General features: G+C 38.0%; 2 protein-coding genes and 1 long non-coding RNA gene across 4 annotated transcripts in view; 2 read left to right on the forward strand and 1 right to left on the reverse strand.

Moving 5' to 3' along the window:
• Positions 1-9886, forward strand: SLC7A13 (solute carrier family 7 member 13). Its single transcript, XM_005479542.4, has 4 exons — positions 1-790; positions 3243-3374; positions 6397-6761; positions 7505-9886. The coding sequence occupies exons 1-4, from the start codon at positions 67-69 to the stop codon at positions 7748-7750; spliced, it is 1467 nt and encodes a 488-aa protein (XP_005479599.2). The 5' UTR covers positions 1-66; the 3' UTR covers positions 7751-9886.
• Positions 518-16489, reverse strand: LOC141731319 (uncharacterized). Its single transcript, XR_012583355.1, has 4 exons — positions 15899-16489; positions 9263-9341; positions 1937-2015; positions 518-986 (listed from the first exon to the last, which is right to left on the reverse strand). It is a non-coding gene; the product is annotated as an uncharacterized LOC141731319 (long non-coding RNA).
• The window catches only part of LOC102066281 (ATPase family AAA domain-containing protein 2), a 24695-nt gene continuing 19498 nt past the window's right edge, over positions 13397-18593 (forward strand). Inside the window, exons 1-6 of one of the 2 annotated variants that reach the window (XM_005479711.3) lie at positions 13397-13448; positions 15556-15604; positions 15926-16024; positions 17091-17169; positions 17928-18096; positions 18311-18426. In XM_005479711.3, the coding sequence (XP_005479768.2) occupies positions 15568-15604; positions 15926-16024; positions 17091-17169; positions 17928-18096; positions 18311-18426 (500 nt within the window). In that variant the 5' untranslated portion in view covers positions 13397-13448; positions 15556-15567. The remainder of the gene's footprint in view (positions 13449-15555; positions 15605-15925; positions 16025-17090; positions 17170-17927; positions 18097-18310; positions 18427-18593) is intronic. The other variant, XM_074555722.1, reaches the window with a different exon arrangement.

Consider the following 18593-nt stretch of genomic DNA (forward strand, 5'->3'; position numbering starts at 1 on the left):
CAAGCAGGGCTATGACAGACTGCTAACAACAAAGTGAAATCTGCTGTGAAAAAAACCCACAAAAAAATGGGAAAAGAAGAAAACAATGACCCCAAAGATGTGCAAAGAAAAGGAAAAGCCAAGATGCAACTCAAAAGAAATATAGGTTATTTTGATGGGGTAAGTTTTATTATAGGATCAATTGTTGGAGCTGGGATCTTCGTGTCTCCCACAGGGGTGTTAAAACATTCCTTACTCAATGTTGGCGTTGCATTAACGATCTGGACTGCGTCTGGGCTGGTTTCTCTGATGGGTGCCCTCTGCTATGCGGAGCTGGGAACTGCTCTGCCCTTCTCCGGAGGAGAGTACAGCCACATTAAAAGAGGCCTTGGATCCCTACCCGCCTTCGTGTTTATCTGGACAGCAACATTCACCAAGCCAGCATCAAATGCTGCTCGAGCCTTGCTCTTTGCTGAATATGCCACACAGCCATTCTATGGCATTTGTCCTGCACCAGACGTGCTGAAGAAGTGCTTGGCCTTGGCCGTTCTCTGGTCCCTGGGGATTTTAAATGGCCTCAGCGTCAAAATGTCTGCGTGGGTGCAGACAGTTTTTACTCTGCTGAAGATGATGGCCTTGTCTGTGATTGCTGTTGGTGGCATAGTTCTCCTCGTTACCAGGCAAAAGGAGAGTCTGGCCAGGTTTGAGGACATGTTCAGCTCAGAGATCCCCAACGCCTCACAGATTGCCGAAGCCTTCTTCCAGGGGCTGTACGCGTACGGCGGCTGGTGGTCCCTCAACTACATGGCAGGTATTCTGCTCCTCTTCTTTAGATTTAGTCCTGCAGTTCTCATTCTTGTGTTCCTTAGCTTGTTTTGGGAGAACTTGTCTCTGCTTCAAGACCACAGGGTCCTTCTCATTTTACGTTTTTGTAAGTGTTTGTTTGGGCTGGTAGAAGAGGCGTTGTTCCTCTCCAGGGAAAATTCCTGCTTTTGTGCAGAATGAAGCTGACATTTTCAAGAAAGTACAAGAGAAATCATAATTGTTAATTTTTTTTTCATACATTAAATATTTGCATTTTGTCTTTCTCAGTGTCCATGTCAGTGTATTTTTAGGAAAGTATCAAGTTATCCATGCCAAACTACCTGTGCATAGGTAATTTCTGTTTAAATATCTGTGCCTTATCTGAGGTTATGCAGCTGGTTTGAACATGGTCAAATTAATTTTGAGTTTTGTTAGAATGTAGTAATTTTATGGGATATATTTTCCTGGGAAAATAGACTTTTGAAGTCCAGTAGAGGGTAAAGAGAGGTCTGTGGAAGGTGGCATAGATTTTTTTTCATAGAATTTGTACTCCATTCTAAAATTCAAAAGGTTTTTGAATATCTGTTTACTTCCCTATTCTGTATCTGCTGACATATGGCAGTAATAAACTTTCGTTGAAGCTACAGAGATGATGTTCATTATGTTAGGTGTTCACATCACAAGTTAAATCAATAGAGTTTTACAGTATCATCAGGTTCATGGAATTATATTGTAAGCAAGCGGATATTGCTGTTATATCTTTAACCATTTGTATCCATTGACCTCTGTCATGTAAAATATTAAATAAATGGAATGTGTTAAATGCATACCACAAAGTTCAGTGGTGAGGATAGTGTGAAAATTTGGTTAATGTTTAAAAACCTGACTGTTGTCTTTATAATCCAGGTACTCCAGCTTTAAAAATAGGCTGCAGTTAAAAATATATATATATATGTAAAAATCAGTAAAGTGTGGTTTTGAAACCTTAGGTATTCCTTAAAGACAAGTACTTGGCTTTGTAAGCCTGAGAAAATGCAAGACTTCTGGTAAGATACAGATTTATTCTGATCAGTTAGCAGTACTAATAAATGCCATACACTGGGCAGCACAGCTGTTTAGACAAATGTAACATATGCAATTGTTTCAAACTGACCTGAGTTTCCTATGCTTCAACAATACCTTCATTTCTGTGAGCTTCAACTGATGCATCAGGTGTCAGCTGGCTGTCAAGACTGCAATAAATAACAAAACAAATGGAAAGATAAATTTAAATTGGAAATTTTGGTGATTATTCTCTTCTGAGCTCAAAATTACTAAGTGTATTTTTTATATCTGAAATAAATCCCAAATTTTCTGATAGTATCGGAATTTCACTATTCAGATGGTCCTTCAGTCTTGTCTCCATCCACTACAGCCAGCACAGGGATCATGGCTCAAGGCTGATGTCCTGAGCAGAAGATAGAAATCAAATGTAAAGCAGGAAGCAGATTTCTGTCTCCTAAAAAGAGTTTAAGTAAGCTGCACATTTCACTTTTCACTTCTTCCCTCTTATCAGTTATTTGCTGGTAATACTCAGGAACTTGTCTGTAAATGCTGAGGGAAGTGGGAAGTGGTGAGGGAACAAGAGGAAGGAGTGAAAGAAATTTAAACAAACCTTTCTGACTGAGATAAGGGTGATTGAGATTAAGCTTCTGGAAACCACCTCCATCTTTTGCTGGGACTGTGACATGCCCAAGAATGTGTGCCTGTGTCTGAGTTATACACCTGCCAAATTTGGCTTTTTTCTTGTTTGGTAAGACTAGTTCTAACCTATCAGGCTTAGCACTAAACAGTTTTCCTCCACCGTCTTTGCCCTGGAAAAGATGATAATAATCAAAATCCATCTGGGAATGGCCCCCTTTTAAAGCCACTGCATTACTGCTCTTATGTCTATACCTTTGTTTTTTTCTGTTACTTCTGATATAAAAGCAAAGAGAAAGGTTTTGAGTAGAAATATGCAAATATGCTCACTAAGTTTAAGATCAGGATTCATGAGGTGACATGAGAATAAATAATGTGACTTAAGAGTCTCATGTTTAAGCTAGTGATTTTCAGGTAAGGCTACTTGAAAATTTTCTACCAAATCACTTTTCTAATGCAAGTCAAATATGTGATTAATCAAATCAAAGGGAAATTATCACTCATTTTTATCACTTTGTGAATCAATCGGCTCTTCATCCAGCCCTCCTTCCAAAATAGTTAAAAATAGCTAAGTAAAACAATATTGTTTAAGAATCTTTGATATTAACCTGTTTGAGAACCACTGTAGGACTTCACAAGCAGAGAATTTAGCAGCCATGATTAGGGATTGGGGCAGGATTTTGGCATCAGTTTGTCAAACTGCACAGCTTCACCACTGAAAAACTCTTGCAGAAGCTACACTGCTTGCTTCATTTGTTATTTTAAATTGTATTTTTCAGAGGAGATGAAACGCCCCAGCAGAAATATCCCCTTAACTGTGATGACTGCTGTTCCTGCAGTAATTGTTTTTTATTTACTAGTGAACATCTCATATCTGACTGTCCTCACACCCAAGGAAATTGTCTCCTCAGGTATGTATTTCATTTTTTTTAATGAAAAAGAACTGGCCCATTGACATATCCATCTGATGTGTCAATGCCCTGGGTTACTTCTGCTCACCTAACTTCCCAGTCCAGAAATTTGGGTTCATTTTCCTTTAACAGAGAATTCTTCTTTAATTTTAGTGTATGACACAAATTGGATGAATGCAGGCAGATTGTTGAAATTGTTGGCTTTGTCCTACACTGTCTAAAAAGAAATCAGAAGTGTATTAAAACCTGGAAAATAAGGTGAAAGTCAGGTCCCAAGTATAGAGATGATCTTTGTTTTCCTTTGTTTTATAAAGAGATAGTTTTAATCCTATCTCTTCCTTCTTTCTCTATCTCATTGAGTCTCAGACTAAAGCCATCACTCTTGAGGAGGTGGACAAGTCTAACATGTTCAAGAGTATAGAAAAGACTATGGACATAAAAATGTAGCCATTTTGGGTGTGTATTATTCATGATAAATACTGTGACTTCTCAGAAGAGTCTATACAAAATCCAGTGTGTATAAACCCCTTCTCAGATCCCATATGAATAAACTGGCCATGTAAGGCTCCAAAGGGAACAGTATATCTCCTTGACTGTCCAAGCAGCACATTTTAAATCCCACTGTAATGACACTGAGTTGTCAGACCTTGCCTACAGGCCTGACAAAAACCATACCTCATTTGAATGGATCAATCTTTTTTTTTTTCCTATGATAAAAGCTCACTAATATAAATGAGAACAGTGTACCAGTCACTCAGTAACCTCATATTGTCGCTCAGCCACTGTCAGGCTGTCTGCTGGGAGAGGTGGATCATTTGTATGTTACAATGAAGGAGGCAGCAAACACCAGACTATCCATGAACTGCAGCTGCCAGCTGGCATGACCAGCTTCATGCATACCAGGGGAACTGTGTTTACCTATGCCAGCTCAGAAGATAACCTTAAAATTATAGCACTTTTTTAAACATTTCTTGTTCCTTCACTATTTTTTTGTTTGTTTTTTTGTTTTTTGGTTTTTGTTTGGGGGCACTGTTTTCTCCATCTCTAACTACTTCCTACACTGCAGAGGACACTGCAAGACCTATGTTCCTCATGGCATTTGATTATAGACCCACTAAATATTGTTCTCACTACAATATCAGCTGTAGCTAATCTCCAAGCAATATTGAATATCTCTTGTTTAGAAACAATCTTTCACATTTCCCAGTTCCACCCAAAGCAAAATCTCATTAATAGCACATTTGTTGACTCATCTCTCACTGTAGATGTGCTCTTGTTGGCAGTTTCATGTAACTGCAGATTGTGTTAGCACCATGGTTATGCCAGGGACCAAGGAGTTAATTTTCTTTCCTTGCCCAGGTGTCTGTGCTTGTGATGAAGGATGTGAGATGTGACTCACTCCTGCTGGGCAGTCCATGACTGTGGTATTGGCGCCAGCAGGTTTCCCTGGCTTGTTCTGGCAGGCAGCACTCCTTGCTGTCATCCTCCCAGGAAATATTTAGTTCCTGAATTAAATACCTTTAGGATTGGATTAGTGTTTGACTACTGCTATGAAAAAGCAGGCATTGCTGGTAAATAATAAGTGCTTCTTGTTGTGGTGGTTTGACCAGGAAGGAGTGGGAATTCTGGGATGCTGTGGTCAAACCAATGGATGTTCTGAGTTTCATACTGACACCTGGTGTAGCCAGTGAAGTTTGGACACACCTCCGAGAATACACAGGGGTTAAAAAGCAGGGCACTGCGCTTGGCAGGCTCTCTTGGGACGTCGCTGCGAAGAGGTCAGATCACCCTCCCCTGTCCAGCCTTGCTGCTGGGCGGGGGAGGGGCAGCCATGCGGTAGGCCCGGGGCCTGGACAGAGATGGGGGTGAGAAAGCTCTCAAGGATGGAAGGGTGGAGGAGCCCCAAGAGACATCGGGCAGCCATTCCCCCCCCCAGGAGGGAGAGAGAGGGAGAGTCGGCGAGACGGAATGTGATAGCAGCCAGCCCAGGAGGAGGAAGGGGGGGGAAAAGGGTGCAGCCCGGCCGGCCGCAGCAGCAGCACGTGTGGGAGTATCATCGTCCCGGGACAGACAGAGACTGAAAGTTTTAACCCCTTTCTTTCATGATTGGGGCCTTGCAAAAAAATGCTAATCCTCCTCGAAGCTGAATAAGAAGGGAGATGAGAGATGAGATGAGACAAGGACCTGGCCCGAAGAACGTGGAGATGATTGAATGGGGAGAGATGATTTGGAGTGGCCTTTTGGCTGGACTTTTCTTGTGGCCATGGACTCAGTTGTTCCTGTGACACAGAGACTGCATTTAGGGGGAAGCAGTGGCTCAAAACCAGGAGGGTTCATTCGTGAGGACCCCCCGGCCCCAGGGGGTTGGAAAAATATGGGGGGGACAGATGTCCCAAAGCAGAGACTGTGCCTTTTTGGAGTGAGACAAGGCATCCTTGAAAGACAACCCTAAAAGCAGCTCTGGTCCATGCGTCAGTGGTGAGAGCACTGGGCATGGAAGGAAGATGTCACAAGCGGCAAAAGGACTTTTTTTTTCCGGGCGGTGCCGAAGTGACAGAGAAGCACACGAGGTTTCAGTGTGTTTCCAGGAGAAGCCTATGGAACAAGAAGGACTCCTTTCCTCTTCATGAACTGAAGTTTGAGTATACTAAAGTGTCGTGCCGGGCTGGGCAGTTGGTGTTTTGGGAGAATGTATCGGATTGGGAAAGTCAGGTAGTGGGGAGGAGGAAAGTGGTTTTTTTGTAAGGTTTTCAATTCTTTTTTTCTTTTTCCTTATGGTCTTTCCCTATTTTCCTGTAGTTTAGGTAATAAAGTGTTCTTTATGTTTAAGTTGGAGCCTGTTTTGCTTATTCCTGGTCACATCTCACAGCAGACACCAGGGTGAGGGCATTTTCATGGGGGGGCACTGGCTCTGTGCCAGGCTCAAACCATGACACTTGTATTTTAAGTTTTGTTCCTGTTGAGTCTGTCACTTATTCAGAAGATGGTCTTTGTACTACACTAATTCTTTGCTTTCTTGCAGTTGCTGTGGCAGTCACCTGGGCTGATCGAGTGATCCCCTCCGTTGCCTGGATCATTCCTCTCTCTGTTGCTGTCTCAATATTTGGTGCCCTCAACTGCAGCATGTTCACACTCGGTCGATTAAGCTATGCTGGAAGTCAGTCAGGACATTTACCTCTTTTAATATCCATGCTTAATGTCCACTCCTGTACGCCAGCACCAGCCATGATTTTTTCAACCACCATTGCATCCATTTTTATCATCCCCTCTGACCTTATTATGCTAACAAATTACTTTGGATTTTCTGCCTGGCTTATGACTGGATTGACTTGTGCAAGCCTGATTGTACTTCGATACCGGGAACCTCATCTACACCGACCATACAAAGTAAATGGATCTAAATTTAAAATATTTTTATATATTATTTTTTGAGTCCTGGGTAGCCTGAAAAAGTTATAGAAGAAGCTCAAATCTAAAGTGGATAGTCACAAAATTACAAATAATAATCTCAATGCCTCATTTGAGCCTCATTTGAAAATTTTGCTTCACTGTAAAAAGAAGAGAAACAAACAGATGGTCTCTGCCCCAGAGAAGGTGAACACATGAAATGGTTCTTTGCAGAATGGGGGAGATGTGCAAACAGTGTGGAACCATACCAGTGTGGAGCAATAACAAGAACAGTTTAGGACCCATTGCCCTTTAGTTCATTAAACTTCGATCTGCTCTCATCTTCCTTGACATAATCACAGGCATTAAAGATAGGTTGAATTTCTTCTTACTCCAGCAGTCAGAAAGCTTGGGTTAGAAGTGCATGTTCATTGTGAAGGCTTCCAGGCACCCAGCCCTGAGTGTCTTATAGGAACCCGCATTATCATATGTGAAAAAAATGGATTCCCAATACTGCCTGTCTCTCCCCCTTGACAAAAGAAGAAGCCTAAACAAATATCTTTAAAAAGATTCCTCTCTTATAGGCAATTTGAGTCAGATGACTCTTGTCCTGGGTGAATTTATAGCAGCATGAGAGGTGGTGCTGTACTGTGGCAAACACATTGTTACTCTGATGAATGAGGCAGAAAAGTCAAGTTGGTTCCTTTATTTCCTAACCCAATTTTTTTTCGTTTCTCTTACAGGTGTTTTTACCAGTTCCATATTTGATGGTGGCAATGTCTTTCTTCCTAGTTCTAGCTCCCATAGTCTGGTCTCCAAACATGCAATATGTTTATGCTTTCCTGTTTATGCTTGGAAGTCTCATTATTTATCTGCCTTTTATACATTTTAAATTGCGTTTTCCATTTCTTGATAAAATTACTTGCCACCTACAGCTCCTGTTAGAAGTCTGTCCTGCTGATGGACCTGCTGAGGGCAAATGTGAATAATGGCAGATATTTAATCTCAGTACAACTAAGAGCCAACAGAGGATTTTGTTTAACTGAGGCTATAAACAGTACAATTTAGATGTTGGTGTGATACATAGGTGTGCATGCATGCATATACATTTATAGATGTATTCACATATATTGCAAACATGCACATATATGTATGTATGGGCACAGAATCACAGAATGAACTAGGTTGGAAAAGACCTTTGACACCATCAAGTCCAACCTATGACCAAACACCTCCTCATCAAATAAATCATGGCATTAGTATAAGTTAATATGTATATGTTTGTTTGTATAAATACATAAATTTATATGTATACTATTTTAGTACATGCAAAGGATTTCTCTTAAACTTGCAAAATCTGTAAAATGCTCTCTGCTGCTCCTGAAAACACAGTTAAAAGTTGCTTAGAGTCTTGCAAAAATGGAAATAAGACTCAATCACACAAACACAAATAATTGTCAGTATTATCATACAATAAGTGAATAAATACATAGTAGCATAATTATAAAAATACACTCACACTTTGAACTAAATTGTCTGGATTATTCTTAGTTTGCAGTAGCTCATTGATTAGAACTTTTGGTTTTAAAGACTATATTTTCTTCATCTGCTACTTTTTTTGGCATTAATTTATTTTTAATAAAAGCCTTTGAAGACTATCATAAAGTTGACTGATCATTTTAAATAGCAAGAAAATTGGACATGGTGCCTCTTAGCTATTTTAGAACAACACATAAAAATTCAAAGTGAAATCTTACAATGCATAAGGACAATAAAAATTATTTATCCTTTTTATCACAGAAATAAAAGCTAAAGATATGTAGATTCCTTTACTAAATAATTTACATCTTAGCATCAATATTACTTTATTCCTTGTTTTAGTTTTGGTGTTATTGAGAAGTAAAAGCTTTTTTTAGCCCCCTTCCCTCCATTTAAATTTTGTTTATGAAAACAAGATAACTGAATTCTTTTTTCTTCCCATAATTGGGCCATATAAAGTTCATGGACTATTTAATCTTAAAAATAAATTAAAAGTACATACAAACCATCATTTGGAGGTGATTATTAATATATGCTGCTATTTTTATAATTACAATAGAATTACAAATAGAAAGTGATTTTCCAAATCTGGCAATGAAAGATCAGCAACACAACCAGCAGATGGCCCCAGCTGAACATGATCTCTGGTCTGATGGATGTTGTATTGGTGAAACTGTCTGAAAGGGCACTGTATTATAACACAGTGGAATGAAAAAATCTTGCTACGATACTCGATTTTCTAATGTATAACAATTTTAGAAATCACAATGACAAATAAAGAATTCTTCATAGCTACCCAAAGTCTAGGGTGGCCATCAATAAAACCAGGAATCAACTGAGGGTTTAAGAGGATTTGACTTTGCACTGGAATGAGCCCCCAAATTAAAACAAATATATGTAGCAAGTGGCTTTTCTCAAGGTGATAATGGACACAGAATGAAAATTTGAAGAAAACATTATACCTTTTAACAAGCTCTATGAAGAGAAGTTCATACAAGTGAGGACTGCAATGTATACAGCTGAACTGGAGACTGGATCCTGCTGAATGCAAGAAAGAAAATCAATGTTTAATTTCACTTAATAGTGCTATTGGAAAAACATTTCTCTTGCTGTTTAAATTCAAAACTTCATGAGACTCACCAACATTGTAGCGGAGTTATATTTTAAGAACTGAATTGCAAATGGAAGAAATTATTGTACTGTGACTAAAGCATCCATCAGTGATTTGTAAATACAGGTGTGGCAATGCCACAGATTTTCAAATGAACTTTCAAGTAATTTATTTAAATCTATATTTTAATATGAAAAGAAAAGTTGTAAGGAAGTTGTAAGGAAAAAAAGTTTGTAACAATAATAATGTATTATTGTACACCAAATTATTAAAAAAAGCAAGCATCGGGGGAAATTGCTCACTTGGGTGTGTTATTTCCATGTTATTTCTCATCTTCTTAAATAGATAGTTTGTCAACTATCTATTTAATTCCCTAATGAGTTGGGTACCCACTGATAACATATGTCAGGGTATGTTTGTGTAATTGGAGAATGTATTTGTTAATGATACAAACTTCAAATATAAAGGTTTAGCAGTTCCAGTCAATCAGGGAAGTCAAAAATCCCAATGAAATTTAATATGAAATAAATTGCTTTATGTATCTTTCTGGAATATGATGTAGATAGGTTTTTTTTTAAACAAAAATCTAGGAAATGGCACATAAATGTACAAGATGAGAAGATTTAGAATAGATCAGAATTAAAAATGCCCATGCAAGTTTAAGCCCCTCTGCAAAGGCATCTTTCAATGGCCTTGCATTATTAGATCATAAACTGTTCTTTCTATATACCCTTACCTCATTTATTGGAATGAATGGATGGTGCCAAATAATTCACTATCATATTCTCCCCATTTCAGCATGTGATCTTGCATTTTGTTTATCACTCTATGCTCAAATGCTGCTCTTGACAGACATTATTGATATCTTACAGATTTTTCTATGGTGTTCCTCATGTCAGCACCTAGGCCCTTCACAAGCAGCCACTAATTTCTCTGGACTGTTATGAGCTGTGTCAGTGGTATCATCTTTGCTTGCTGAAAGTAAGTTAAGCTGATGTGTAGGTTGCACAAGAAATCAGTTTTGTGATGTTCCCTGAGATCCTTCAATTCACATCAAATACCTGGATGGAGAACCATTTATGGAGATTCAAGTCCAAGTATGGATGTTTATCTTAGGAGCAGGGCAAAGAGCCAGGAAATTGGTGAATATACACTATTCAGACACTATATACAGATTTCCATTTCCTTTCATTCCAGTTTTTAGATGGAAACAAAGGAGGCATGACCAAAATTGCTCACTAACTTTGGATTCTTAAGACAGGGTACCTTGGAGCTGATTTTTCATAGTAAGTTCAGAATGCCTTTAGTTCCCTGGAACTAAGTTCCAAGAATATTATAAAAAGGAAAATAGGACAAATTATAGCAGTTACTTTGGTTTAGATGAATAGCTGGTATCCTTTAGCTCAACTTCTGACTTAACTGTGAGTAGCTGCAATTCTTTTAAGACTTACAGTCTACTAAATGTTAAATTACAACTATGAGATTTTTTAAATTACACAAATTAAGCATGAGGATTTAAAGTTTGGTATAGAAAATGGGGAAAACAGAATTAATTTCAATTTTCAAAAATTGGATCTAAATTATTCCAATATGGCCATGGAATTTTATAGAGAAAGATGAATGTGTATTCTGGGCAATACTTAATTCCTAAAGTGCTACATCATTCATTACATCAAATTCCTCCTCTTCTACAGTAAATGAGGGATTGGCCACCTCACATTTAGCATCTTCTTCAACACAAATGTTGACTTATTCCCAGATCCAAGAGAGACAGGATTTTCTCAAAAAGAATGCTCGTATTAAATGACCCCTGTTGGAAAGGGACTCACACACCTGAGCTGAATTAGCATTATAAAAGCAATCCCAGATATGGTATTGCCCATCCCCTGAATTTGAGTCACTGATGTTCTCTTAATGCAGATTTTCTTTTGTCTGAGTGTTTCAGAATGCTAAATCACAAAGAGGCAAATATACTATTAAATGTATAAAGATTTCTTATTGTTGCTGGCTCATTCCACATCTCCAAGCAGTAAGCATAAAGGAATAGAATTCAAATTTATGACTCATGTTAGCTACTCTGGTCAAGAGCAAATCAATATTTTAACATTATAGCTTGTTTCAGTTGGTCTCAGCTGCTTTCCTACTTGAATATATCCCAGAAAATGCTATATGGAAGTTGACCTTTATTACTAGACTATATCAGACATTTATTCACATTTTTAATTTTTTTGTCTTATGAAGTCATAATTCTTTTATGCTTATGCATGCTTGCATATTTCAGAACTTCGGCCTTACAACAATTAAATAATTTTTTATCAATATTGTACTGACTGGTCCATTTTGACATTTAATCTCCCTATATGTTTTTCTAGGTTTCTAACACAATATTTGTATGTATGTCTGCACTGCCATTTTTTTTTGGTCCTTTATCTTCTTAAAAAGACAATGTAAAATACAAAATTATTATCAATATTATTAAAAAAATTACTTGCAATTATACATCATGCTTATTCCACATGGGCTGACTGCGTTACAAAAAAAAATCGCCCTGAGCCAAACCCCAGAAATTGTACAAAGAAAGAAAAACCCCAGCAATTACTTGTTTTATATTCCTTTTCATAGTTAATGTTAACTGTGATTCCAATAAAAAGATGATCAGCTAACACTGAACAGCTGTACATGATGTTTTGTGCTTTGATGTGGTGATATTTGATTGGAACCTCTAGGTTAATAGTGAAGGATGTATGAAGAGCTGCCTGTAGCTGTTAGGCCATGAGTTGTTCCGACCTTCCAACTTCTGCTCTTATGTTTGCTACATGCACTGTGGATATTGGTGAGGTTCCCTATATCTCAGTTTCCACATATGCCAAACCAGAAACAACTGTGTTTTAACAACTAACAGGTCAAAGAGCATTCACTTGCGGTGTTCTCCTCTGTATCACGGAAGTTATTCCTGTCATTGTCCTCTATGGCTTATTTCAAGTGATGGGGAATCCTGGGCATTCCCATTCTTACTGGCTTGATTTGGAGGGATAAGAGCTGTATCTGCTTCAGGAACTATTTTAACTTTGGAACAGGAAATGAAACATTTTAAATGAGCAGGTTTGAATAAGCTGTATCCTACAGGTTTAGAGGCACTGTTGAAGAGCTGGACTGTTACTGTAGATTTTCAGTAACTCTTGCTACACAGGGGAAATTTCAGGAGTGCAAAGGAAAGGTAACATGCTAATATTTAATAAGAATAAAAGAAATTAGCCAGGAAATTATAGACTTGACAGTGTCACATAATTCCTTGGAAAAAGTAATGGAACATATAACATGAAACTGAATTAATAATGAATTAAAAGCGAGCAGCAGAATTAATGCCAGTTCATTTGTATTTATGGAAAAAATCCTATGAAACCAATATCACATTATACTTTCTGTAGTATGGGTTGGGATAAAAGCTGAAGAAAAGGTGATTTTGAGGTCCACCAAAGCTGCAGACTTGACAAAGTAGTTAGACCACTACAAATCAATGTTTTGTTTGGCAAATTTAAAAGTGATTACAGTTTTTCATCACCTTGCAAAGCTACTTAAATTAGCCCTATTATCAAGGCTTTGTGTATAATATTGGCTAGGGATATTCCCTGTCTTTTGACAACAGAAAAAGGTATTGTTCCTGGTGGCAAGGGATATATGTGTTTGGGCTGAGACTTTCCAAGGTGCCATCACATGTGCCGTGTGTCTTTAGTGTGAGGGTGGTGAGGCACTGGATGGGCCACTTGGTCTAGTGAAAGGGGTCCCTGCTCATGACAGAGGGGTTGAAATCAAATGATCTTTAAAGGTTCTCACCAACCCAAACCTTTCCAAGATTCTGTAATTGCCAAGTTCTAGGCTGCAAGTGGGACTTTCCACAGTAGAGTCGCAGCAGGACTGGGTGTGGCCAAGGCTGGAACTTTGGCGAGAGGCTGTTGCTCAGCAACCTCACAGCCTTTCTGTCAACATTCCGCTGCAGTTGGCACACAGGGTCCCTCTCTTTCACTCTGCCTGCATGGGTATGTCCTGTCATTATTGTTAAAGTGCTAGTTTATATAAAGTGTTGGCCTTTGTACTTTGCAGCCAAGCTCTTCTGAACCTGAGGTTTTTTTTGGCAACAGGTTCTTGAGGTTGTTTAAGACTTGAGAGTATGTTCAGAAGGATATATTTAGCAGGTGTTTCTTGTATAAAGAATTTGAGCACAGCTAAGTTTTAATTGGCTGCTGGTGTCCTCATTTTGGGATTGCCTGTTGCAGAGAGATCACACCTGAGCCTCTGTTGTGTGTAGGCTGGTTCTTGTGCTCCAAAACAGTGACTTTATGTTGTGACTGAGTAGATTTAACTTTTCCTCTAAATCAGTTTTCTTGCATCAGAAGTATCTTGATGTTTAATTAATTTTTCTTTCATGCTTAAAACTAATTTTGTAATGCCAGGTCGAGTTAAGACATGGTGGAAAGTTGGATACAAAGTGAAGCAGTACTAGTGTTTCTGTCTGTGTGTCTGTATCTTAATTCCCTCTGTGAAGCCCACACTGACATTGTTTTCAGAAAGGCTTGCAAAGTGTAACAGCAATGAGATGTTTTTTCCACCATATACAATCATAGAAAATCAGTGTAAGACCTTAATTCCAGTTACAAGAAGAATAATCAATCTTAAGAGTTGAAGTCGATGGTCCTCGTCACTTCCTTCCAACACACTCTGTGAGTCTGCTGTCTGAGGAAGGCTGTGAAATAAAAATGACTTAATGCCGTCATGCAGACCAACCTAACTGTGATGACAAACTTACATAATTTCTTTGTTATCTTAATATGACCTTCAGAATTAATTTTTAAATTGTTAAGTTAGATTTTTTTTAATTGTGCTCAGCAAGAGGGGAAAATAGACCTGAAAATGGCGCATGTTTGCAAATGCTTAACCACTTGTTCTTAAATCTTTCTGTAAAAAAAATAACTTTTGGACCTAATTTTATGTAGTGATGAAAAACTTGGCTGGAGGTCAAAGACTTGCTTTGTGCACGCTGTATTGAAACAGCATATGATTATTTGTGCTGGTTTCAATGAAGTTTTTTGTACCTGGCTATCTTTGTTTTTGCACATCAATTCTATATCGTAGTACTTCAGAAGCAGTCTTGCAAAAAAGTGGATGACAGGGAAAAGATTTGTAGGGTATTTCATGTACAGGAATTATTTAGTTGTATTTTTAATTTAGCTCAACAAACCTCTTCCAAAGCCCAGTTTAGTCTAGAAAACTATTTATTTTTGCTCTCCAGTTATAGTTTAATACCTTACAGTCATGGCACATCTCTACGCTCTAAGGGTGAAGGAATATCTTCTTCAGAAGAAACTCAAAAATAGCAGTGAAATGCTGCAATACATGCCATAAACTATGCTTTCTGAATTGTCTTATGACTTTTGAATGGACTCTGCTTATGAATAGCCGTTTCAGGGCTTGAGATTTCACTTCAAATCCTACTAAAAACTGATGAGTGCTGTATCTGTGTTTGGTTTTGTGCCAGCCTTGCCTGTGAGCTCAAGTAGTCCTCTGCTGTGAGAGGAACTCATGTTAAAATTATATTCAGCAACCAAATTCCCTCTTAGTTTTCCTCAATTAAGTTAGTCCATTCTCGTTTTGAATGACAGGTGCTTTGTTTTTTGAACATCTTCATAGCCTGCTTTGATAGGTCTTTTTTGATTAGATGTGAATTCCTTTATGTTTTCTTTGGTTTCTTTGTTTCTTTGTTTGTTTTTTAATGAAATCAGATTTTTCCACAGTACTTTGTTTATCATCTCCCAAATACCAGGATGATTTTTTTTTTTTTTGCCTGCTAGGAATTGCTTTGTCTTAGATTCTGCTACACTCTTGGATTATTTACCTGGGATTAATTGATGCACAATTTTTTGCATCTGGTGAAGTGTTTAACTATCACATGTACTAAACCCTATTTTAAAGCAGAAATACTTATTGTTAATCCTGGGTACCAGAGAGATGCTCCCATTCTCTCCTCTTGTGCCTAATTCAAACTTTTGTGTATATAGAGTGCCTTGAAAATGTTACTATATAAATACCAAATATGCCCACAGGTTTTTTGCATAATTCTGACTGATCTTTCTTGTGTCTCTGTATTAGGAAAGCCTCAATATGGAAAGAACTAACAATGAAAATCCTGATGATCCAGGTAGCATTGCAGGCTATTTCTGCTTTAAATTTTCTTGACAACACTCTAGCCAAAAGCCTTGTCTTTAACAATTGAGATGGGCTGAACTACTTTTGTTTTTCATATATTAAAGAATTTATGTTGCTTGCCATTACAAGCTCTAGGGCTGTACAGTAGTGAGCTTAGAACAGGTATTCAGAGGAAAAAGAAAATCCACTTGTTTTTCTGAAATGCTTACAAGATAAGAAGTTGTGGACAGGTGGGAATGTGTCATATAGCGTGTTTTAAATACATCACATTTGCAACAGTACTTACACAACTTATCATTGTGTTGATGTGCAGTGGTTTCACCAGAAGGAAGTGAAGGAAGACAAGGTGATGGCCTGCGCCGCTCCTTCCGGCAGAGGAAAGCTGTTGAGCGCTACGAATCTCCCTTGGAAAGTAGGTGTGCTGGGCTGCCTTGGCTGGACACTTGTGCTCACCAACCCACTCTATCACCCTCGCTTCTCAGCTGAACTGGGGAGAGAAAACAAGATGGAAGGCAATCTGTAGGTTAAAGCAGGTCACCAAAGCAAAAGAATAAGGTTGTGCACAAAGAAAGAAAAAAAAGAGGTTTTGTTTTCTACTTCCCGTCAGCAAGCGATGTCTGGCCGCTTCCCAGGAAGCAGGGCTTCAGCACGTGTAGTGATTGCTCCAGAATGCAAACATTTAAAAAAACAAATGCTCCTCCTTCCACCTAATTTTCTTAACTTTTATAGCTAAGCTCACGTCATATGATATGGAAAATCCCTTTGGTTAATTTGGGTCAACTATCCCAGCTGTGTCCCCTCCCAGGATCTTGCCAGCCTACTGCTTGGGAGTGGAATGCTGGGGAGACAGCCCTGATGCAGTGCCAGCACTGCTCAGCAGTAGCCAAAACACCGGTGTGTTCAACACATTTCCCACTACCAAGGCACAGCACAGCACTGTGAGAGCTGCTGGGGGGGAAAATTAACTCTATCCCAGCCAGACCCAATACAGTATGTAGTACAATACTACATATTATACAGTTTTTCTTGAGAGCTAATTTCTTGTATGAAAGTGAGGGGTTGTTGATTTAGGTTTCCTTTTTATTTCTAAATGAAAATACATGCGCACAACTTCTTTATATTTCTTACTTCATTCTGCCAGTAAATTTTATTGAATGCATGTATCCTGCGTGCATTCTGGTTTTTTTCTTGCAATTTGGTCTCCTTATTGTTGCTTTTCAGTTTAAAAAATTACCTATCTACGCTTAAAAAAATAACAAAGAGATTTAATAGTCTTACTCTTGTGGTTTTCAATTTTTCTTAAAAATCAGGTGTCTTTTTATTTCTATTGTGCACTGATTAACCCACCCAATATCCCCTCCTTGAAACTTTCCCTGAACTTAGAGATGGATAATACATGTCCCATTTTATGCCTTTGACTATCCTGGTTTCCCTCAAACTTGTTTGTAACAAATTTGTAAGTATTTTGCATTTAACAGATCTAAGAAAACGTAACGTAAGCTCATCCAACTATACTCCACCTGTCAAAGAGAGAGATTCAAGCAAAAAACCTAAAAGGTTGGTGTATGGTTTATGATAGTGCTCCTTTATAAGACTGCTGTTGATATGTGTTGTGCTGTTCATATGACTGAATAGTACTTTCAAGGTTTTTTGGACTGGTGATAATTAGAGACTAATATAATTGCAGATTACTACTGTAGTAGTCTGAGGGTATAAGGAAAACATACACGGCAGGGGAGGCCATCCTTCTTACTAGTCCTTAGATTTTATTTGAAAACGCTGTATTTTTTGGTCACTGATGAGGTGGTAATGGGAGTTGTGGCTAAGATTGTGTAACTGAAGTTTCATTTTTCTGGAATGGAAGCCATAATGTCCCTCTGAAAATCTTAGACTTGAAGAGTGCACAAATTAAGATTTAAGACTTAATCTTGAAGGGTACAATTTATTAAAACTGAGGACAGCTTACAAGGAGAGCCTGTATGGAAGTTTAAATGGATTTTTTATTCAATTACTCAAGAGAGTTCACATTTCTTTATAAAACTATCCTTAAACAAGAAAAATGCCTAATGAAATTCTAAATTATAAGTTGCAATACTCATATTTGTAAGTGCTAAGAGTTGTTAAAATAATTCGCTCAGTTTAAAGTTGTTTATTTAGTCATGGCCATTAAACATAAAACTGTTGGAATGAATAACTATTTAGGAAGTTTATGCTCATTCATAAGGTCTTTTGTATTTACTTGGTATAATAAGAAAATCAAAAATTATCTAACTGCATCATAAATTAGGAAGCACTTTTTCCTTAATTCAAATTAGGTCTCATTCAGCCAACTCTCAGAAAGATGAGCTCCAAATAAAGGGACCTCTGAATGATCACATAAAAACAGAAGCAACTCGGAAAGGCAACTTCAATGAAGTTCACAAGGATCACTTGAAAATTGGAGCGAGCCTGGCTGGTGTGGAGCAAATGCAAATAGATGGTTCAGTAAGTATTTTTACCTCATGGTGTCAGTGGGACATTTGCAGTATTTATGGAATCTTCCAGTAATGGGCTCTCTGCAGCTCCTTTGACTTACAGTTTTCTCTAAAGCAATTTCAAATTACCACTAACATTTTCTTTGTGCTGACATCTAATTTGTGATGGAACCTTAAAGATATTGCAGTTTTCTTTAACATGTGTTCTGTTGGCTTCATCTTAGGCACAATTTCATGGTGTGGGTGGTCTCTCTGACCACATTTCAGCTTTAAAAGAAATGGTCATTTTGCCGTTGCTTTATCCTGATGTCTTTGAGATATTGAAATTTAAGCCTCCAAGGTAAGAGACATCATTTAAAACTGTAAGTTGTTAACTCAGTTATTTTCAGGAGAATATCCAACTGGGGTATCAACATGTTTCTATGCTTCAAAGTTTTCAGCAGTGTTTACAATTCTTTTAGGCACTAATAAAAAGTAACTTCAAAGAAAGGATAGAATATAGCATAT

This window comes from Zonotrichia albicollis, chromosome 1 (genome assembly GCF_047830755.1).
Source record: "Zonotrichia albicollis isolate bZonAlb1 chromosome 1, bZonAlb1.hap1, whole genome shotgun sequence".
NCBI classification, from domain to species: domain Eukaryota; kingdom Metazoa; phylum Chordata; class Aves; order Passeriformes; family Passerellidae; genus Zonotrichia; species Zonotrichia albicollis.